The sequence below is a fragment of the Haemaphysalis longicornis genome, unplaced genomic scaffold (genome assembly GCF_048455015.1).
Source record: "Haemaphysalis longicornis isolate Haplotype H1 unplaced genomic scaffold, Haemaphysalis longicornis Haplotype H1 scaffold_10, whole genome shotgun sequence".
Classification (NCBI taxonomy): Eukaryota; Metazoa; Arthropoda; class Arachnida; order Ixodida; family Ixodidae; genus Haemaphysalis; species Haemaphysalis longicornis.
This window is the reverse complement of record NW_027526204.1, coordinates 66196625-66220095: the sequence shown is the minus strand read 5'-3', so window position 1 is coordinate 66220095 and position 23471 is coordinate 66196625. Positions and strand designations below refer to the sequence as shown.

Genomic DNA, 23471 nt, shown 5'->3' with positions numbered 1-23471 from the left:
CCTGTAAGGTCTTGATGTACCGCTGCATAAAACACTTCCGTGTTAAAATATTTTAAGTTTGCGGCATATTCGTTTCACGGTAACGTGGGGTACCGAGGTTTATAACGGGTTGGTTCACGTTGCCTGGGTTGCTTATTATGTGTAGGGCGACCGGAGGCCAGTTTGCTTGAAAATTCTTTGCTTCTCAGCACATCAGACAAGTGCTCTAAACTCGGCAGTACTAGGACGTGACTCGCTTTCCCCAGCATGTCTCCTTTGGGTGAGGCGGAGGATTGCAGTATCTGCAGAAAGAATACTGACACATCTGCAGAAAGAACTGACACATCTGCACAAAAGAGATTGCCGATCTGCAATGCCTGCCCTTCGTGACTTCGTCCTCATTCAGTTTTTCTGGCTCGTTACAATCGCGTGGTCCTTCTGGACGTCAAATTTCGAGCAAGACCGTTAGAGAACTTTCACTTCATTAAAGGTCGATCTGGGGGAGAGCAGGTGGGAAAAATGTTAATCTCAATGGGCAACGCCAACTCGTTCTAGCACCACGCGGCCTCCAACCCACGGACGCCTTTTGTTGCACCGCTTGAGGGTACACTGTCGACTGGCTCACTCTGTGAAGCGTTCGGCGTTTGCGGTTGCGACTCATGTGGACATATTTGGCGGTGTGGAGGAAACTACGAATCAATGTCTCCCTTTCAGCGGCGAAGGGTTGCGACTGTGGTGCCGATAGTCCTAGCAACGTAACTTGTCATAGGCACTCCCATAGCAACCTTTCATTCGTGGGGCACAGAGTTGAGCCCAGAGACGAAGACGTAATCTCCTAATGTGGTGATCAAGGCAAGCATTCTTCCCGATTCAAAAATAGGAACGCCAGAGGGCCTGCGAGTTTAAAAACGTCAGCAACGACGACCTAATTTCTGCTTTCACAGCGGAGCTTTTTATGCGTGACTTTTATTCGTACCAGGCGCCCATAGAAACTCGGTGCAGCAGAGCGGAAAGGAGGAAAATGCAAGGCAAAGAACTGTGAGGGTAAGCGGCAAGGAGGCAAGGAGTCGACGAGCAGGTGTTTGGAGAGGGCGTCTCAAGAAAGAAACGCTTCCGGTGGTCGGAATCGAACCTGGCTATCTCACGTTACGACACCGCCGAGTATCCGGTTACGCTACTGTCGCCTTCCGGGCGCTCATCATTTCTGTCGGGATACGTAGCGCGGACGTTGTCTTTGGACTTTGGCTGACAAAAGTTTGGGGGCGGGAGGGGGAACACGCCGGGGATTGGATGCGCCCAGTGATGACGCAAGCTATCACGTTGAGGTGTTCTCCTAATTCATGGAAACGGCGTGTGCGCGGTGGCATCAGTGTCTTATGTGCACATAAGGTGGGCAGATTTAAGAAAAGCCAAGTTTAATCTAGTGGAAAGCACCAGCTCCGCTTGTTTCCTCAGTGTTTGTAGGTAAATTGTGAAGGTGGCCGAATTTTACTTGTAGGCAAGGCTGAGTTCTCCCGCCATCCTTTTCGAATCCCAGAAAGAAAGTTGCCAAATAATAAAGGACAGTCATATAACCGCCTTTATCCCATCCCGAGTACTCGCATCGAAACCCGTTCTCTCACCACTTCCCGCGTGCGTGCTACAGCGGCCATTGGTCCCCACAATAAGGGCAGGAAATTACGGCATTCATTTACGATTTGTTTGAGCATATCTCAAGGAGGAGAAGATAAGGCACTCAATTATAAGCGGACGATCGCCCAAGCAAAGTGGCATATCAAATGCTAGAGCTGTGTTGGCTGCGCCAAATGCGAAACGTCGCGTGAAAGTAGCAAGGGTTGCGGCTCGTAAATGGGGTCAGTAACCCACAACTGGCATATTCTACTCTGCGTATGTGGCCGCTTTGCTAGATTCAGTGTAGATAAGTTATATATCCAAACGGAAGGCCGGAGGCCTCATGGCGGAGTTGGCAGCGGGGTAGGGATGGGGGGGATCCCTGGATCAAAAGTGTTCGTGACGCATGAGTAAATGGTTGTTTGAAGGCGGCATGTCTTATTTCACAGGGGCGTTGTTCATCACTAAATACTTTATTCACTGCTGTAGGCCATTGCTGTATGAACCGCGCTAGACCGGTCTCATTGGCGGAATGTATAATCAGATTACTGGGGTGTTCATCTACGTGAACAGATCGACATTGGGTTAGGATTGTCGGTGTGGGGAAATGAAATTGATGTATCGAGAGAATTTGGGTAATTTCCAGACCAAGCGGTGTATATAAGCGAACGGTTTGTTGACAGTGTAAACATATTTGGTTCATGTTTGGGCAGTTCCATTAATGGATTGTTTCTGATAAAAATGGCGCACCTGCGTAGAAGATGATAATAAGAATTTCTTGGATACTTGTGAGAGAAGGGTGTCCTAGAACGTAGTTATTCGGCGTTAGCTGTTTGAGTCGGAGCTTCTTTCTGCGTTTGTAGCGGTGTATGGGGCTGGCTAATGGTATGGCGGTATTTCCCGTCCTGTCGAAGCAGCCAGGAAGGTATGTGGAAAAACGACAGCAAGCCTTCTGTGCAGCTTCTTCGGCTGCCTGATTTACGGGTGCCACCGAAACATGGCTTGAAGTGCACGCGAATTTGAGTGCCATGGAGTGTCATGGAAGTCCTCTACGTGAATTTGCGTGCGATGGTGTTGTAGGTCATTGCTTAAAGATTTCGTTTACTGAAGCGTGCGCCAAAAACGCTGGGAGATCTTGAATTGCTCGGTAGGATTAATTAATAAATTATTGATTTATTTATTATTACAGTTGATTTGAAATGGCCATTACAGGGTTAATATTCTGCTCGGTTAATCGATTAAGAGTCTGATCTCTTAACAACACATGTGTTTAGGCTTTTATATCCGCCGTTGCTTTAACAGAAAAAAATTCCAAGAAAAAACTGCGCGAACGAAACCGTGCGCCTCGCGAGGAGTGCCCGGCGTCACCCAGCCGTACCCTCGAGAACACCCAGCCCAGCGTGCATGGCGTGAACCCTCGCGTGCTGTTGCAGTAGCCAGTTTATGTGCGTCAGCGCCTGAAATGCGGAGCATGAACGCTGAGTTCGCTAAGCTGATTGCCGCAGGTTCCAGCGCGGGCTAACGCCTTCCACTTTTGAAGAGATGTCAAAGCCGGCGCTCAAAACGATCTGAAATCCATGTTGAGTGCAACAGCCGAGCCTCTCAAGATGAGAGAGGGGCTGCCAGCTCTGCTGTTTTGCCAGCTTTGCATCACTAGTGCAGGCTGCGCCAATTTTCTTTGGTGTGAGCTGGTAATTTTCTTTGGTGTGACCTTGTCTGCATACTAATTTGTATGTATTTCTCACCGTTTGGAATAATAAACAATTCAATTCAAAATTCAATTCAAATTCAATAGCCGTACCCAAGGTAGTCAAGAGGGTAGGAGGGGTGATTGCAACAAATTCTGCTTCCGTGGGTGTGACACAAATTTCGGAGTGCAGGCCCCCGTAACGGTTGGATCATATGGGGGAAACACAGACAGTCGTGAGATTTGGTGGTGTCAGGCTGGCATCACTGTTATATCAGTTTCGACAGATTGTTTAGCAGTGAGCCTTCTGCGACAACGTGTCTGTCGTGAGACCGTAGTGCTGGCGATGCGATGTGTAGTCGTTGGTTTGATAAGGAGAGGTTATTCCCACTAAGGGACGGTTGTCCGAAAAATGGTAAGTGGGTGGGAGCTTGCTTATCCCAGAATGTTAGCCTGCCACCTCGAGGAGTGAGTTTCCTCTTGAAGTTGTATTGGTCAGTTGACTTTTGAATGATTTTTTCAGTTGGTGTAAGAGCAGCCGGAGGTTGGAGGTATGCGATTTTTGTAAGTCCTACTAAACCAGTGATGGTGCGAACAGTCGTTCTTGTGTCGTTGGGTACAATTGAATGGGTAAGAAATGGGCTTCATATCCTCCTGAGACCCAAGAGAAGACGTGGTAAAAACCAGTTATTTTTTCAAAAAATTGAATTTATTATAGTACAGAGATGATTGTGATGACATTCTTCATTTGGTATGGTGTTTCGTTGAAAAGTTGTCAGATGTGCAAAAAATTGCTCTCTGGGACAATGTTGCCAAAAAACCCCTGAACATGATGTGATTGACAGTGTGTGTGTGTGTGTGTGTGTGTGTGTGTTGTGTGCGTGGGGTGTCTGTGTAGTGTTTGTTGTGTTCTGTGTATGTGTTGTGTGTGTTGTGTTTTGTGTGCGTTTTGCGTAATTACGTGTGTATGTGTGTTGTGTGTAGGCGTTGTGTCTGTCCTGTGTGCGTTGCGTTGTGTATGTGTGCTATGTGTATGTGTGTGTTTCAGTTCAGTTTCAGTTTGTTTATTATCCGTAACAAAGTATACAATGTATGAAAAAAATATACAGATGTGTCTGTGCTGTGTGCGGTGTGTTGTGTGCGTGTGTTGTGTCTTTGCTGTGGTGTTGTCTTGGGTGTGTGTGTTGTGTGCGTGCGTGTGCGTGTGCGTGTGTGTGTGCCTCGCTGTTTTCGATGAAGATCAAGCAGCCGATTGGCTATGAAAAATCCGTCTTCTCCTTGACATCATTGGAAACGTGTGCATCAGTCTGCCGTGCTCACCAAATATCAGCGTTGACGAGCAAATTTTTCCCTTCACCGATAATTGCCCATTGAATCTGTTCGTTCCTGGGTAGTTTAAACGAATAGAACTGAAGAACTTAACCTTGGCAAGCTCTTAACGCCACGTATTAGATTTTGAAATCTTTCAGGGGAAAAGAAGCCTTCCACAAAAGAAACATGTTATCCGAGCTGCTTTATTCTTTATACTTTATTCAGCGTATACTTGAATCGCCCGAAGGCGTTATAACCGGGGGGTTACAGGTTCGAAAAAAACACGTTTTCATTCAAAGCAGACACTTGTACATTTGAGAGCCCATTCCACTCATGTATCGTTTTGACAAAAAATGAATTTTTCAAAAATTCCAGTCCTGGGACGGTACTCCCTGAGTTTAAAGGAATGATCAATTCGATTTGACAAATATTATGGTGTCTGTAAATACATATTGTTGTTGATTCAAGTTTTATTGTTAAATATTAAATATAGAAGTTGTAATCGCCATTTTCTTCTTTGTGATGAACGCAGCTCCCAATTCAATTCTTGTTTCGTAGCGGTGCAGCTTTCCAGCCATTGATACCGTCCCTGGACGAACCTTGCCGTCCTGTTCGGTATTTTTTCTATCTTATCACTGAGAGATACCTGCCCTCGAACCCAGACAGCGCAGGCATATTCTAAGACTGGTCGTACACACGTCAAATACGCACATTCTTTAAGTCGCTGATGGGAACATCTTAAGTTACGCTGAATAATGTTTAACACTCTCGCAGCTTTCGCGAAAACATAATCCACATGTTGAGGTCCGCGCAGAAGTAAACGGAGCACGGGAGCGGTGGCCGAATGGCATCGCTGCGCCGCGTATGGGCGCCGACGAGAACCATGGACGCCGGTCCGTGTCCTCCGCGATCGGCTAGCCGAACGGCGCCACGCCGGCAGCAAATCGCGGAGGCCACGGCCGGTCAAACAGTGTGTTTGCACTGCCCCCGCCGCCCTATCTGATTTGTTTAATCGACGCTCTGCTGGCGTGTCACGCTCGGCGAGACGGTTTTCAAAAGGCCGCGCTGGGCTATAGAGGGGCGCTGGTTGCATTGGCGCTCGCAGGCATCAGCGGCGACCGAATCGGCTGCTCATGACCTGGACGAAGCTGCGGGCGCCCGGAAACGTGCCTTTATGCGCGCTGTAAAGGGCGGCATAAAATTGTAGGCCGCTGCGGTTTGGCATCGCATGTCATTGCGATATAACTAGTTGTAAGCCAGCAATAAAATTGCCACGTACAATATAGAAAACACATTTACAGACATTTCCGTTGTTCGAAAAAAAATCGGGCTTACGAGATTTCTCTTTAATTTTGGCTTCGTCCCAAGTTATTGCCGCCGGTCAGTCCAGGTCTGTTCTGAAGAAAGGGAAATAAAAAACGTCCATGCGGTGGAAATTCTCTATTAGAGAAAACCATAAAGAATAGGTACAATCGTTGCCTGTTATTGCAGCGGGCCTAATAGGGCGCATATTTGCTTGTCGCATTAGCCCTTTCGCTCCCGTTGACGAGGGTAGCCGTCATAAGATTTTGTATGAAATTAACCGATTAAGAGTATGGTCGCCATCAGTCATGACGCCTATACACGTCATCGGTCATTTTGAGGCCTTGACGTTGCTTTTTTGCAAAACATTGAGGTTATGCGGTGACGCCATCTTTTAAGTCAATGCGGAGTTCAATTTCAATCTGCAACACTTTCTCAACTAACATAAGGTGCTCATTAAAAATAACAACATCGGTTTTATTGCGACAAAAAAATATGCGCCCGATGAGGCCCGCTGCAAAACAAGCAAGAATTGTACCTATTGTTTATGGTTTCCTCTAATAAAAAATGTTCACCACGTGGACATTTTTTGTTTCCCTTTCTTCAGAACAGACCTTGACTTACTGGCAGCAATAACTTGGGGCCAACCCAAAACAAAGAAGAAATCTCGTAAGGAATATTTTTTTTCTGAACAAAGGAAATGCCTGTGAATGTGTTCCCTATAATGTACGTGGCAATTTTGTTGCCGGCTTACAATTAATTGTATTGCAATGACATGGTATGCCAAACCACAGCGGCCTACAATTTTATGCCGCCCTTTACAGCGCGTAATAAGGCACGTTTCCGGGCGCGCGCAGCTTCGTCCAGCTCATGAGCAGATGATTCGGTCGCCACTGATGCCTGAGGGCGCCAAAGCATCCAGCGCCCCTCTATAGCCCAGCGCTGCCTTTTCGCCGTCTCGCCGAGCATGACACGCCAGCAGAGCGTCGATGAAACATATCACAGGGCGGCGGGGGCAGTGCGAATACACTCTTTGACCGGCGCTCCATGGTTCCCGTCGGCGCCCATACTCGGCGCAGCGATGCAGTTCGACCACCGCTCCCGTGCTCCGTTTATTCTGCGCGGACCTCTACATTCCATGAGCAGTCAGAAGAAAAGAAAACACCCAGGTATTTGTAAGTTGTCTTCGTGATAACTGGCACACCATTTCTACAGTATCCATATTCGATCTCCATTTTTTTCTTTGAAAAACAATGTTCAACGCACTTATTAAAATTAAAGACATTTTCCAAGTTGTACACCAGTCATAAATGCGCACCAAGTCGTTTTAAAGTTGGGAAGCATCTCACTCACTCCTAATCTTCCGGGAGACGATACAATCATCGGCAAAAAGCCGGATAGACGATGAGATACCAACCGAAATATCATTGATATAAACTAAAAACAACAAAGTACTTAAAACAGAGCCCTCTGGCGCACCAGATGTCACGTCAACATAGTTGGATGCTTTTTTATTCAAAACAACACCCTGGCGGCGATGCTTTAAATAATTCTTGTCCCCATTTGCAGCTATCCTATAAAGAATTTCGAGGGCAGAGGCATCGCCGGCATCTCAAGAGATTTTTTATTATTTATTTGCACTAAAAAATCCCGGGTCATCTCGAATAAAGTGAAACGTGGTGAGGGGCGAAGCATGCAGTGAAAAGTGAGTCTTGGCGGCTTGGCGTTTTTACCAACAAAGGTGAAACCGTTGCGAGGCAGATGTCTTCAGCTTTGCTGTACAAGTCTCTTGTCTTTCAAGTATGAAGCTGCGACACGTAAACGAGTGTACCGGTGTTCTTCTAGTACGCGTTACGTTTGAGGGCGAAACGTAGACGAGTTTCCAGGTTTCGTAGTGCCGTGACTACATGAGACGATGATTACGATGATGACAGAAAACGTCAACACCTCCAGCCTTAAAGGGCTTCGCCCCTAATAGACACTTAATTTCAATGGAAAGAAATAGCAAATTGCAATATTGGGCTCTGCCAAACGTAGTCAATAAGGGCCAACATTGTCTTCACGTGTAACGTGTTGCACATCGAATTCACGAGTGAAATGAAGAAAAAAAAACAGAAACGTCCAGGCACAAATAGCGGTGGTGAATGATGCCTTAGTCCTTCATGAGCTCGACAAATGAAAATTAGGAGTGTCACAGCATTTTAAACACATTAAAATGATTTACTTTAGCGGCGTCGTTAGAAAACCTCCGGACTGACAAACTTCGTTTTTGTTTGTTAGTATGAGAGCAATATCGCACCTACAGTTGATTGGAACCTGCACAGATTACACCACCGCTCTTTACCCCAGCTTTGCGAGACTGTTTTGTTTGCACTTTCAGCCAATTTTGTTTACGGAGCACTGAAGTCGGAATGTGCAATATGTTGTACGTGGTGTCTTCAGGGCATATGTAAAAATACTAACTGCGATAGCGTGGGCCATTGTGTGCGTTGCTTTCTGCTTTGCTTTTCCGTGCATACACGATCGTTTGCATGTTTGCTAGAATTTCATGTTGAGTCGAGTTGCATTTTTTGTTTAAATGGTTGCAGATATAATCAGGCTGCTTAGGTTGCCGACGCAGGCGCCTAGAAGACAAATGGGGTCTAGTTCGGAGGTGATTGGCGTGGTGCCAACCGTGAAGTATTCAGGATTTCGTTTGGGAATTACTTTCCGCGGTGACTCAGTGGCTAAGGCGTTGCGCTGCTTAGCACGAGGTGGCGGGTTCGATTCCCGGCACCGGCAGCCGCTTTTCTGATGGAGGCAAAAGCAAAAACGCCGGTATTTACGAGATTTCGAAGGACGTTAAAGATCCCCAGGTGGTCAAAATTATTGCGGAGCCCTCCGCTACGGCGCGCCTCATCGTCTGTGTTGCGTCGGCGCGTTAAACCCTACAATCAATCAATCAAAATTGGGAGTTGGGTAGGGGTGTAAAGTGAAAGCAACTTGGTTTTGTTGGGGGCTCAGGAATCGCCAAGACAAGCTAAGGTAGATTCGATGCTCGCCCCATCTCCTTGGAGGGCCTCCTTTATAGTTTTTTGATATGGATCGTCTCTTGACTTGTTCGATATTATGATGTCACCCGCGTAAACAGTACACACCACACTCGTTTCTCGTTGAAGGCTCCGGGAGATCAGTCATGGGTAAATTAAAGAGTGTGCAACTGAGAATCGATCTTCGAGGGACTTCTCTCACGAGGTAGAAGATTCAGATTACGCACACGGTATTAGTGCCGATACATGTTTCGATTTACCATTTCTGCAGTTACCTTTGAAGCTATGTGCTTCTGCGTGGATACGTAGCTCTTCCAGACAAGCTAGCGCACATGTTGGGTATGCGTCGGTATCTAGGACTTGGCACTAACGGTGTTACCCGAGCTCTTCTTACCCGAACTTAAGATTCTGCTTGGCTTACCCGTGACGTCATATTGTACCACTTAGGTCATGCAGTTATCTCTTCACAATTATTGCTGCCGTGCAGGTATGCTGGACTCCCTGGACGAAGCCGTCGGCCGTACGGTACATGCACTAGGTGAAGCCGGAATGCTGGAAGACAGCGTGATTGTCTTCAGTGCGGACAACGGCGGAGTTGCTTCGGGCGTGTTCTCTACACGAGGCATCAACTGGCCGCTGCGAGGAATCAAGGGTTCTCCTTGGGAGGGTGGGAGCCGGGCAGCCGCTTTTCTGTGGTCCCCAAGGCTCGCAAAGAAGCGCAGGGTCTCCAACCAGCTCATGCACATCACCGACTGGCTGCCAACACTCTATGGTCTCGCTGGCAAGTGCCAGCTTTAAGGGGCCCCAAACAGTGTTCCAAAGGCTGTGATTTCACGCGCGCAATCGCTAAAGGACTAGCCAAGGAACGTCCTGCCACAAAAATGGCTTAAAAGTATTCAGTATTCTGCCAGTTATCGTTCAATAAAAAGGGCCGAGAAATAACGCCTGTAGCCTTAAAGGACTGTGGAAGCTGTTACGTCAGCGACCAGGTGGAGGACCACCAAGAGAAACAGGGCAAGGTTAGAGATATGCACCGCCATTGGCTCCGGTCGCCGGTACGTCACACCGTTACTTAGCAGTTGACGGCCATGCCCCCCCGCCTACATCTACCGCTACAGAGGGGTAAGTGGGTGGTCGGACCGCATCGAACAGCCGTGCGGCCGTGCTTCTCAAGTCGGCCGTGCTCCCCTAGTCGGCAGTGCTCACCTCGACACGTCAGTTCTACAATAGCAGAGACGAGCTGTTGAATGCCAGTTGGTGGTCTCAAACACAATATGCTCGCTCACGACAGTAATTGAAGATTGCCACAGACGACTAGAGGCCCGATAGTGCTTCTGCATGGCAGGCTCTCGCGATGAACAGGTCCCTTCAAATTCAGCTGAAAAGGCTTAGCATCGGGGCAGTTTTTAACGCGATAGCGTTAGTAGGCCCTTTTTTTTATTGTGCCGTGCTGGCTAGCCGTCCGATATCAGCCGTGCCAATGAAGCGGCCACGGAAGCCCGACATCGGTGCTAACAGGAAACTGCTGCTGAGGCAGCCAGATACGAGGGCTCAGCGGAATAGGGAGTCCAGAGCAGCAGCTAATGGAAAGTAGAAAGGAGAACTATATTACTACAGCCAAGAGAAAAAAAAGATATGCGATGTGAGCTTGCACCGGGCGTGCGCAGTGCCATTCGCTCTACGTGCCCCGTGTAGTCGCATGCTGGGCAGACATGTTCTCCAGCCGTGCCGCACTCGTGCCCCCCCACCCACTCTCCAAAGCGCATCTCCTACTATTAAAAATTATTCTGGCACCAACATTATGTCGACCTAGTTGCAGAGGGCTAAAGATTAACGCCAGTTTCCTAAAAACCGGGGAAAGCGTATTTCAAAACCAGAAATAAACTCAAATTAGTCCTCAAAAGAAATAAAAGCGAGTATAGGGTGTGCAACTCTAATAGTTTAAAATAAATATTCGAATTTTTCGTGGCCCTGTAACCACCGCAAGATCAGTTCAGAAAACGATGAATGGCGCCACGTGGACTGTAAAAAAAGGCTCCTAAGAGTAGTTCAGCATGCACGTGATCCCATAGAACAGCCACGCAAAAATCCGTGGCATTATCCTACAGAGTACAGGCAAAACCAATCTCACAATAGCTACAATACAGAATATTTTTGACTATTTAGCCCACGTTATGAGACGTTTATACAGGGGAAGAGCGGGATTGTAAGAAATCGGAAAACTTAGAAAGGCACTGATCATGATCCCTATATTGAACAGCCTGCCGTACAAGAAACTTCGCGCACTGAAGGGTACTAATTAAGCATAATCAAGGCAGTATATAGGGCGGGCCCCTCTATCCCAACAGTTACAATCAGAAAAGGGGTTTTTAAATTGTGTGTTACAATACCTTTGATGAAACTATAGAGGTCGCTCTCCTAGCGCAAAATGAACGTCTTGGAAAAAGGAAATTACCACCAGTCACCTGAAAAATATAGACACAGCTTCATTGAAACAACGGCTCGATGCCATGACACACTTATTACCGATCCAGGGACTTTACGTAAAAGCTCCCCTACCGGAAAACATAGATCCAAATCTAACCATGGAGAGGTACAACCAGAGACCACATTTCTTCAGGGAAAGTTTTAAAACTATGGAAACCGAGCATACGCAGACGCCTGGAAGTTTTAAAGTACGAAGGAAACAATTGCCTTAGTGGACTACCGTGGAAATTGCTGCGACTTCATTACCCTGCCACCCGCAGGAACGGAAATAGCGGAAATCAGAGTTATCCACTTTGCGATCTTCACGGCGGAACTATGGAATAGATGCTTCAACATCATTACACGCAATCAAAAGTTCATTAGTCTCTTCGCTGCAGATACTGCACCTGAACACTTCAGAAATATTCGGCATGGCGTTTCGCCGGTGCCAAAACGCCGTCGCCAGAACCGCATCCGCGTTCCTCCCATAGCCGGGACCGCTGATTGGTTATAGCATTTATAGGTAACCACCAATAGCGGCGCCGTACTGTTAAGTGCTTTGTGCGTCATACAACCCTGCGTCATAACATCCTTCCGCACGGCAGAGCGCGGCAGTTTGGGAGCGAGGAGCGCTAGGTAAAAAGGGAAGGAAGTAATATCTTTTTCTGCGTGTTTGTGCGGCCCGTGCTTCACGCAGAGGTGTAACGTTTGGTATACGTTACCTTTAAGGGGCACTAACGATTGCGCGATTGAAATTGCGACCATCGGAAGCCTGTTGAGGGCCCATTTAAAACCGTGGGAAGGTATAGATTTTGCGAAAGGTCCTAGGCCTAGCACAAATGTGTTGACTACAAGCAATGCAGCACAAACACTTCACATTCACGTATGAAGAAATCATGCCTATGAAGAAATCAAGAAAGTAACAAAAACAGGGTGCTTTAGACAGCTTTGCGGAATGAAATACCACAGTCCTGCTCGACAAGTATGGTTGTTTTTGAATTCTTCGTTACCCTGACTTCCAGCATGGCGTAGACGCTATATATTGACAAGGGCTGCTGTTTAACTACTTGCTTGTACTAACATGTACATTTCTGGGCTCTCCAATGCATAAATGCGCTAAAAATGCCCGGACACATGCCAGACGGAAAATCAGTGCTTGTTTTGCCTGTTTCTGCGTCATTTTTTTTGAAGTTTGCACAATGCCATCATACAAACTAGCTCGGCTTCTTTTACAACTAAGTGTGCAATCAATGGCACCCGCTGTTTTCTGTACTCCTTGCATGAAGGCATGCCTGTTTAAAATGAGTAATCTAACTCCTCATAGCTCGAGCAAAAATGCCATGCTTGCGGAGCTTACAACATAAAAAGCAGGGTGCAAAAAAACAATCGTTAATTCATGAAATAGAATGGTTTAGCATACTAATCAAAAACCTCATACAGATTTTTAAAGAGATGCTTGCTGAGATAAATGAAGACGACGTAGTCCGCTCACTCCACCTTGGAAGATTTCCACTAAATCTGGTCTCGGCTGACTTGAATAAAGGTGGGAAAGGGGTCGAGAGTATATACAATTTTCCCTCTAATCTCTTTTGTGGTATGCATGCACTTTTGGAGTCCCCTGTTATACTCAGGACCCATTTGGTGAAACTAGTAAGGGGGTGCATCCAGCACGCTGCCTCGCTAATCATATCAGAAAAAAAAAACAACAAGGGAAGCTTGTGCTCACGCGCAAGTCTTGATTTGCGAAGGTGCTGTAGGTGAGCATTGTCAGACACAGTTAAGGTTCAGTGCCATTGTACATTTGCATAGTTGCCGTGCTAGTTATCGTCGTCATATGCATCAAACAGCCCGTCGTCGTCTTCGCGGCCAGTGCTCAATGGGACGGCATGATTAGCATTGCAGTCTTCCAACAGCTTTTCGTCGTCGAACCGAGGCAGCGGCGGGGGGATCTTGAAATCGTCTGGGGAAGGATCGGCCCACTCGTAGCCTTGTCTCCAATTGTCCATAAATACTTCTAGAAAAAGCGGCGGCCCCGTTTGCCTCTCCCAAGCAAGGTGTCTGTTCAACTTTAGCAGTGGTGCTGGAGTCTTTTTTACACACTCGGTAGCGCTTGACGTTTTTTTTTGTTTTTGGAGAAGAAACTCCGTGAACAGGGGACTCGGCGGTCGCCCCGAGGGAGGAACTCACGAGCGCTACGCATTTTCCTGGTATTCTTTTCTGCAAGGGCGAACTTGGGGCTTGTACACAGCTCCACTGTTAACTATTCTTACAACGACGAAGCGCGTCCAAATTTTTCATCTGCGGCACAACGAATTGTACTGATCCATTTTCTTCACCAGCTACCTTTTTGCAAATATTCTTTTTGTTTCCCAAAAATATTCCCTCGACGCCACCCAAACGTTCGCTCAATTTTCCACAGGAGGTGCTGTGAGCGACCTAGGCCAGCTCGACGGCCAGGATATGTGGAACGTGTTGTCCAATGACGAACCCTCACCTCGCTCCACCATGGTATACAACATCGACCCAATGTGGGGATATGCGGCCGTCCGACATGGCCGCTACAAAATTGTCGTAGGTCAACAGAAGGACGGCGTGCTGGAGCGCATCCCTATCCCGGGAAACCCAAGGCCTCAACAAGACCTGGACGCCCTCACAGAGCAGAGCATGAGTGCACAAGTAAGCTGTCGCTTGTCTGAGAACAACTTTTGAAACTAGAGGACACCTCATTGTGGGATTATGCGGGATTGCCTTTGTCGGATTGCCAAAAAATAACCATGTGTCCTCATTTTTTGCTGAGGTGAAAGATACCCATGTGGTAAAAGGTATCCCGGACCCCTCAATTGCGCCGTGCCTCACACCTAAGGTGTGAGTTCGGCGCGTCAAACCCCAAAATCTTGGAGACGGCGTGGAGACGGCGAGTAGTTCACGATTCCGATCCCAAAGAAGCAGCAAAGATCCCACAAGGCTACCCCCTAAAATATGGGGTGGCCGTAACTATGCGTGAAACTTTAGTGTTAAGGTGTCAGGGGGAAAGGAAAGCCTGCGTACCACGCCGCATGGATGAAGCCCCAAATTCGCGATATCCGCGCCACAGTATACTACAGGTTTTCCCGCTCAATTGAATCCAATCGCCATACAATTTAATCCAAGCGCCAGTGAATTTAATCCAAGTGCCATCTAATTTATTCCAAACGCCATCGAATTTAATACAAGTGTCAACCAATTTAATTCAAGTGCCAACCAATTTATTCGAGCTGTCGGAAGGTTTTTCAGGGGTGTTTAGTGCGGCAAGCGCAGCTTTGCGGGCTTTGATGCTCTTGGTGTAAAGAAAACGTGGTATTCCTTGATGGCTTACGTGGAAACTATCATATGCGCGCAGCTTAATGGGCATTTGCTAACACGCGCAGACCATTGCTGTGAGCTGATGGTCTGCGAGAGCGCCGTCGATAACAGAGCTCTTGTGGTCGATAACCCTCGTAAGAATTATCGTCTGATCTTCGCGTAACAAACCAGAAGCTGCTTTGATAAATATATATTAATTAAGTGCCATTTGCATTCTGATTTTCAAAATTGGAATGCTTTTCTGCAGCGTTAAGCATTATTTCCGAATTATAATATTGTCTGCGAGATCGTCAGAAATATCACCTGCTGTCGGAAGAAGTGGCGTCTGCTCGCGTAAAAAGCACGCCGGAAAATCTGCTGGGAATACGCGAGCAGGCGATACTTCTAACGATCTCGCAGACGATCACCACACGCCAACAACGGATCAAACGAGATCGCTCTCCTAGTCTGTGGGGGTTAGTAAATGCTCATTTACTGCACGCGTATGATATTTTTTCACATAAGGCATCAAGAACCACCATGCTTCATCCCACCACGCGCATCAAAGCCAGCAAAGCTGCGCCTAATTCAGCACAAAACACCCCTCAACAACCTTTCGACAGGTGGATTAAATTTGTTGGCACCTCGAATAAATTGGTTGGCACTTGGATTAAATTGGTTGGCACCTGGAATAAATTCAATGGCGTTTGGAATAAATAAATGGTACTTGGATTACATTGGCTGCGCTTGGATTAAATTGTATGGCAATTGGATTAAATTGAGCGGGAAAACCTGCAGTCGCTCTTACAGTGAGAATTGCCTATAGCGGCTCTGAGGAACAGTCAGCATGAAACGACGTCCGCTGCCGTGCTGCCTGAACCCCGTCGGATTTAAATGGTGCCACGTGGAGTTAGCAGCGACATAAGTAGGCCCGCTTAAATATATACTCAACATGCCCTTGTCAAGCACCGCAACCGCATATTGACAGAAGTGTGAACAACACCGCCGCTTGTGGATGAAAACTAGAGACGCTCCCCATGTCACCTTATCAGTGCAATAAAATGTCCTGCTGGAGTGCAGCACCCAAAGTCCAAGAGAAATAGTTGCCTTTCGGATATGCAGACAAACGACTTAATGTATATTCAACCCGGCATGCGTTGCCTTGCCTTCCTGCGCCTAGTAAAACCACATGATGTTTCCAGTTTTGTAAGTGATTTATAAAAGGAGCGCCTGATATGGCTAAGCAAGAGACAAAATCTGGTAGTGCAGTGCACGAAGAAAACTCCTTCAGTGCAGCTCCATACCCATGCGCAACAAGAAAACACGTTGAAAAGGAGTTGGAAGTAAGGGGAGAGAGTATGGCTGTGTTTATCACAGCAGATCGTGCGCGCAGCGAAGAGCTAAAGGGATGACCGCGTTCGGTGGGGACGGGGCAGCTTCATCCTTGAACTGGCAAACACCGGCCGCATATTAGTTTAGAAAAGTAGGCCACGCGCCATATGCCAAACACAGGTCTCACTAGTGGCACTAGATAAGATACAGAGTACCAGCACTGTGGCATTCTAGGGAAACATGCGCCATTTTTGTGTTTATCGGTGTTGCCAGATGGCCGCTCCTGCGGCCTCAGTGTTAGCTTTGACGAGGTCGTGTGTCAACCACTCTGCCGAAGACACAGCAACACAGCGTCTTCGGACACACTTCTGCGACTGAAATGCTGCGTTATCTTTGATTTGTATTGGAACGATGCCTGTCTGGCGCAGCCGCAGAGCGGGGAGGATAAGCTTACACTACCACGGTTGGCCGACAGAAAACCCATAAACAACAACATGGAAGTGCCCAAAAACCGTCGCACTGTAAACAAATGTCACGTGACGCTTACTGACCAATGATCGCCACGGCGGCGCGGAACAATAGGAGAAAAAAGTACTGATACTATCTAACCTTATCTAGTCACACTGAGCCGCACTTCCCACCTTCGGCGTTAAACCATCCCTACGCAGAATATCGGCGCATATTTTTATGCTGTAGTGCTCTTTTTACCGAACAAATTCACTTGCCCTTACAACCACTCCCTTCAACGCAAACAAATGGCTTCTATGTGTGGAACAGCCCAGCGAAAAATACAGTCTTAAAGACTGTTTAACAGATCATCACAAAATTTAGTTTTGTGGTAGCGCTTCATGAACTTATATTACTGTGTTTGAAATTGTAACAACGTCCTTTGGCTCATGGTTCAGACTCTGCGCACTTTCTACGGCACGGAAAGCCTGGGATTTGCCCCAAACTGGAGACTCAACGCCACGGTGATGTGCGCAGAGGAGTGCTGTGCGGACGACACCAACTTCCAGTCGCCAGACTACGTGTTCCTGTTTGATCTGTACAACGACCCCTGCGAATGCAACAACCTGGCCTCCACGCACAAAGAGGTACACCGTTGACGAGACATTCAACTGCTACAAAGTACACGAAGGAGAAGAAAAACAGCCCTTAGGTCGCAGGAATCCTAACTGTGTTAGTTTCTAAAGGCAGAAATCGAAAAAAAAGAGTTATGTGAATTTGTGTGCGCGTGACCTCCTGAACATAGCAACTAGTACAATTGTGCTTCATGACACAATTTTATACACTATAACTATACACCATGTTACCTTTCTTCAACTTATTTCAGACAGTAATTAATGGTTAGTGGAAGCATTGTTCTGTTAGGCACAAGGTGTTTGTTTATGTCGTAGAGGGTGTAATTCGATCAAATTTTGCTGAAAGGACTCAAATACAATAGAAATTTCAAGTTACACTTACAAATGCAGATTTTTTTTTTGTATTCACGGCGAAACTTGTCCTTCTTCCCGCACTTTTATTTCGCAAAAATGGTAGTCCTATGTGGAAAATCGTGTTAATTTGGGATATATGCAACGTCTTTGATTGTAACATAAAGAACGTTATTTAGCTTGTAGGAGGGAGGAGAGATCTGGCCACTCGATTCTTTCCTAAAGGCGGAAGAGGCGGCTTCAAGACGGTTGCTTTAGCTAGGTACGTACAGTTAAAAGTCTGCTCGTTCATGTGGTGCTCGCAGCTATTCATTCTTTCACCTTAATTACGACTGCACGGCTCCGTCCTGGATGTGCCGGTGCTACGTCTTTCCTACGGTGTGCTCGGCAAATGTAGGATCCCCATCTGGTGACAGCATAAGCCCCCCAAGCTGCTACTGCCAAAGATAGCACGAGCTCTTACGGTTAACGGCGCGCCTCGAGTGCCACCAAACTGCGCTAAAGCTCCGCGTCAGAGCCACGGCTGGCATGCTGCCCCTGAGATTCGCATTTTCAAGTATTAAGGTACCCTTCTTCAGAACTATGGTCTTATGATAAGTGCTACCCTTGAGCTACGCGAGAGTTCGAGCCCTGTGGTCCATTGTTTTACTTCGAAGCATACATGTCTAACATCCGCCGCCCACTCCCATAGTTTTTATTCCGGTAAAGCGGATTTCTCGGCGCCTATCCGGCGCTCTCTTTCGCCACTGCCGACCACTGTTTCACAACTGTTATTCGCGAGTAATACCCGCCGCGGTGGCTCAGTGGCTAAGGCGTTGCGCTGCTGAGCACGAGGTCGCGGGTTCGATTCCCGGCCGCGGTGGTCGCTTTTCTGATGGAGGCGAAAAGCAAAAATGCCCGTGTGTACGAGATTTCGGCGCACGTTAAAGATCCCCAGGTGGTCAAAATTAATCCGGAGCCCTCCACTACGGCGCGCCTCATCGCCTGCGTTGCGTCGGCGCGTTAAACCCTACAATCAATCTATTCGCGAGTAATGGTGGTCCTGAAGGACACCTCACTGGTGCCAAGGTGTAGAGGGCATCTCCCAAGTCGGGACGGGTTCCCGAGACTCTCCGCCGCTACGCGGGCCTTCTGAGACAGCCCAGAGGCGAACGTTAAGTTCGCTGCTCCTGCGAGCACTGCCCCACTTGACCTCGCCCTCCGTATAGGAGGCTTGAGTAGCACAACCAGACCTCATGTGACCTAAGCTCACCCGCCCATCACACCTTTAACATGTAGCAGTTCCGTCGTAGCCCGGGTCGATGTGGCTTATCCACCAAGAATTGGCGTATCAGTCCGTTTGTAGCGAGCGGTGAGTGACTGACTGCGCCCTGCTGAGTCCTTTGTTTGGGGGCGCAAACTCACGTTGATTTAGGTAGAAGTGCTTGGTAAGCTCGTTGCAGGTCTAAAGTCGGTCCTTAAAAGCCCGGTGTCTTTCATGTTGAAGCGCACGCACATAGCAACTGTAGGTTTAGGCGCGCACGCAAGGGATGTGGAGGGAGCAAAGAAGAGTGGCGGGCGGGTAAAGGAGCCATAGGTTTCATGCCCTGACTGATGACATGTCCATCAAGCTGGCGGGAGGCTTGCAAGAAGAAGCCAAACAGCCCAATGCGACCTGTCTGGTGTTTTCACTGGTTCAGCAGATTGGGTTGTTCGTTACACAGACAACCCCATATCTACGACGCGGGAGGGAAACAGACAGCCTCATGTTAGTTCACTGGAATAGAGCTCGAGTTCTTCCAAGTTTCATTCAAATGAAGGGCTAAGGAGTATGCTCAATCGCAATTTACGAATAGGGCTGGTTTTTTTTTATTTTATTCAAATAATTGGCAGGCTGTAATCCGTTTATTGATCTATTAGTACGTTTCGTTGGTTTAAGAATAAAAACGGTAAAACCCGTTCCCACTAATCATCATCATCATCATCATCATCACCAGCCTATCTACGCCCACTGCAGGGCAAAGGCCTCTCCCATTATTTTGCAATTACCGTGATCCTGTGCCAACTGTGACCAATTTATCCCCTCAAACTTCTTGATCTCATCTGCCCATCTAACTTTCTGCCGCCCCCTGCAACGCTTGCCTTCTCTAGGGATCCACTCTGTTACCCTTAATGACCAGCGGTTATCTTGCCTTCGCATTACATGCCCTGCCCCCGTCCATTTCTTCTTCTTAATTTCTACCAATATGTCTTTAATACCAGTTTTCTCAATGACCCATTCCGCTCTGTTCTTGTCCCTTAATGTTACACCTATCATTTTCCGCTCCATTGCCCGCTGAGTCGTTCTCAATTTAAGTTGAACTCTCTTAGTGAGCCTCCAAGTTTCTGCCCCGTAGGTGAGTACCGGTAAGATGCAGCTGTCATACACTTTCTTCTTCAGCGACAATGGTAGGCTGCTATTCATTATCTGAGAATGTCTGCCATATGCACCCAACCCCATTCTGATCCTTCTAATTATTTCTGCCTCGTCGTTGGGATCTGGGGTCACAACTTGGCCTAAGTAGATATATTCGCTGACCACTTCCACTGCCTCGCCACCTATCTCAAACCGCTGTGCTGTCCCGAGGTTATTGATCATTACTTTAGTTTTCTGAATATTAATTTTCAGGCCCACGGTTCTACCCTGTTCGTCCAGTGCAGAAAGTATGCTTTGCAATTTGTCCCCCGAGTTACTTTGCAAGGCAATATTATCAGCAAATCTGAAGTTACTGAGGTATTCTCCATTAACCGTTACTCCCACCTGTTCCCAATCCAACGTTCTGAATACTAATTATATCGTAGAATAATAAAACCAAGAAATACCGATTAGTTCTGACCTCGATGTAGCCTCGAGCCTATATGGAAAGGATAGGACTGATGCCGGCGGTCGATGAATTATAGGTGAAAGACATCAGTTCAAAGGGAGGTCGCCTTGAAGAGGGATCATTTATAAGTTATGCAGACCACGGCTCTCTACCTGTTCACAGATTTTCCATATGAAGTAAGTGGATCATCATCTTACCAGTGATGCGGGCGGGACACTTATAACCGTATTCGTCACTGGCACGATTTATAGAATCAGAAGCATCGGCACTCGCCTAATTGCAGGATGCGACGAATATTCGTGGTTGACGTATGCCATAATTACTTAAACGAAAGGAAAAAGTTGTGAATGCCCTCTCGCCTGTTTTCTGCCATGTACATTTTCGTTAGAAGTTGCTATTTTCCCCTCTGCTTGGCTATCACCTTTCGGTTTTAATCACTATCATCTCTGAGCATACTTGCACCGTGTATATTGTGACGATAGGCTGGTTACTAGAAACGAATATTATCCTAGATAGCCCTGAGCACCCTTAATTTATTTTGCTCATTGACTTCAACCGATTGATAGGTTAAACATTTATTCATATCTAGAGTAATTGTATTTATCGGCACGTTAACTGATCAATCGCCCACCCCTAATTACAAACAAAGAAGTCTTGTTTCGTGCACTCCGTCGACTGAGCCCAACTTCACAGGTCATCCGCCTTCACAGAATAAAAGGGCACTATTTTTTACTTTATTTTTGGTAACATTTACCCGTGTTTCGGACAATTATTTCTGGTTGCGCAGTGACTGCCCTTATTTCTAGTTATGTTCGATTTTTGTCGGGCTATCTAAGGTTTGAGAGAGCGAAATAGTTTAAAGTTTAAAGGGACCCTGCAACACTTTCAATAAATGCTTTCACTTTTTCTTTTGCGCTTTCACCTTTTCCTTCGAGTCGCAGCAACTGATAAAGCTATATTATCGCCAGTATGGAGCAGAACTGTGATTGACTGGTCTCAGCAGATACGCCTTCGGTTTCTGCTTTATTTTTGTAAGTTTTTTAGTTGTTATAGAATGCGTTCATTGCTGCAACTGAAAGAAAACTGGCCAAGAGCCGCTACATGGCCTTAATGACGTAATTCGAGCCATTGAAAGAACGCCAGTTCCGGGAAAGAAAGAAAAATCTTTTGAGTGAGTTTTTAAGTTCTCTGATGGGCATAAAGCAGTAATTTCTGGCTGAGATACTTTCCAACCCGCTGATCTAAGTTCTAGGTGCATTGGGTGACAACATTCTGCAAGCATTTAAGATTTCAAAAAAAGTTGACGAAAGTCTTGCAGGGTCCCTTTAAGACGTAGTGTCACAGGAAAAACGCCAACAGACAGAAAAAAACTAACGCTTTTCTAACGGTTTTATAGACGCAGCTGTGTGGTAATGCGGGACAAACCCGCAGCGCCAGTTAGCTAGGGAAGATAACCAGTGCATTCCTTTTCACTTTCAGCTGCTTGAATACCTGAACAATACTCTGGAAGGATTTAGAGCCGAAACCGTCTTCCCTCTCAACCCACCGACGGACCCTGCCTCGTATCCTGGCAATCACAACGGAACATGGGCTCCTTGGATCGACTGAATAAGGGCTTTTACTGACGCCATTGTGCATGCTGGTGTAAGCGGAGTAGTACTGCAAAAGGACTTAACGGCGAAGAGCCTGTATTGGCCATTCGGCAATAACTTGGCTTTTCATAACATCCGCGAACGAATAAAGAAACCAACCGCATCAACTGAGAAACAAAAAGACTCGACGTGCTTGGTCTCCAGAGACCTTCTTTTCAAGGGAAAAACGGGGGAGGGAGCCGGCGTGCGTACTAAACTATCAATGTGATGAAATCTTCCAAAGCGGTACACTTGATCTTGACGGAATCACCTGGGTAAAGGAATACATGTTCGCGTTTCTCACCAAATTTCTGGGGACCGTGTCTGCTTCGGTTTGGAGAATTTGAACAGCTCCTTAAACAGGGAGTCGTTAATTCCCACGCTAACACTGGTGGCAGACCAGCAACCTCCGTGGTAAGGTTAGATTGGCCCCGGTGAGAAAGGAAGGGGACATTGTTCTTAGTTTAGACAACCCAGGGGCGAAATTATTGTTAATATCTGAAAAATATTATTGTATACACAAATGAAATGACATTAAATAGACCACTTTCTTTACTAGCCGTCAAAAAAAGCACTTCGTAAAGCACTTAAAAAATATCTGCTTTGGAAACTACACGCCAAATAAACTATTTAAATATCACTTTGCTTTGTATAATTTAAAATTACGGGTTCCTACAGCGCCAGTGCGGCATTATTGTAGGAGGGTTATTTTCAAACAGTATACAGTACATCAACGGGTCAGTGTGAGAGAAATAACAATGAAACACTTATTTTAACCGCATTGCATGAATCCAATATTTAGAAAGAAAATTATACAGCACGCTCGATAGCCTCAGCAAGATTACTGGCAATTACCACTTCGTTTGGGAATTTATTCCAGCCACTAATATGTTGGGAAAAATGAATGCTTGAGCACACCAGCGACTAATATGTTGTGAAAAATGAATGTCTGAGCAAATTAATGCGGCATCGGTATTCTCTAATTTTTCGTGCACTGTCCCTGCATGCGGATACAAAGTGTGGTTGTTTTAATTACAAATATTTATCTATTCCGGTTCGGTTATTGTAAACGTTGTGTAGAAATGAAAACCTTAGCTGTCTTCTCTGATTTAAAGACTTCCATCCAAGACTGTTTGTAGTTTGTGAGCTCCTGACATTAAAATTATAATTACTTGTTACAAATTGAGCAGCTTGCTTTGGAAATGTTGTTAGTTTTTCTTGCCATATTGAGGCAAACGGGCGCCATGCTGTGCATGCATATTCGAGTGAGATAGAGCGTTTATTTAGTGTTTGGGGGGTATCCCTAAAATTCCCGTGGAAGAAGTAAAGAACAGAATATGCCTTACTGGTTCCTGCGTCGCAGTGGGTGGTCTAGTTTAATGGTTCTGTGAGCGTCACACCAAGACATTTTACTGTGTCTACAACCTGTATTTTAGAAATCTTCAAAGACGATGAACAACGCACTTTGTTTTTCTCGCTGGTAAACTGGACGTGACAGCGTTTGGAGGAAATATGTAACTTCATCC

At 46.6% G+C, this 23471-nt stretch overlaps 1 protein-coding gene across 3 annotated transcripts in view; it reads left to right on the top strand.

The window, feature by feature from the left end:
• The window catches only part of LOC144158652 (arylsulfatase B-like), a 57023-nt gene extending 33953 nt beyond the window's left edge, over positions 1–23070 (top strand). The window contains exons 8-11 of one of the 3 annotated variants that reach the window (XM_077689685.1): positions 9407–9700; positions 13805–14061; positions 16944–17132; positions 21794–23070. In XM_077689685.1, coding sequence (XP_077545811.1) covers positions 9407–9700; positions 13805–14061; positions 16944–17132; positions 21794–21922 — 869 coding nt within the window. In that variant the 3' untranslated portion in view covers positions 21923–23070. The remainder of the gene's footprint in view (positions 1–9406; positions 9701–13804; positions 14062–16943; positions 17133–21793) is intronic. The other 2 variants (XM_077689686.1, XM_077689684.1) reach the window with 2 other exon arrangements.
• The last annotated feature ends 401 nt before the right edge of the window (positions 23071–23471 follow it).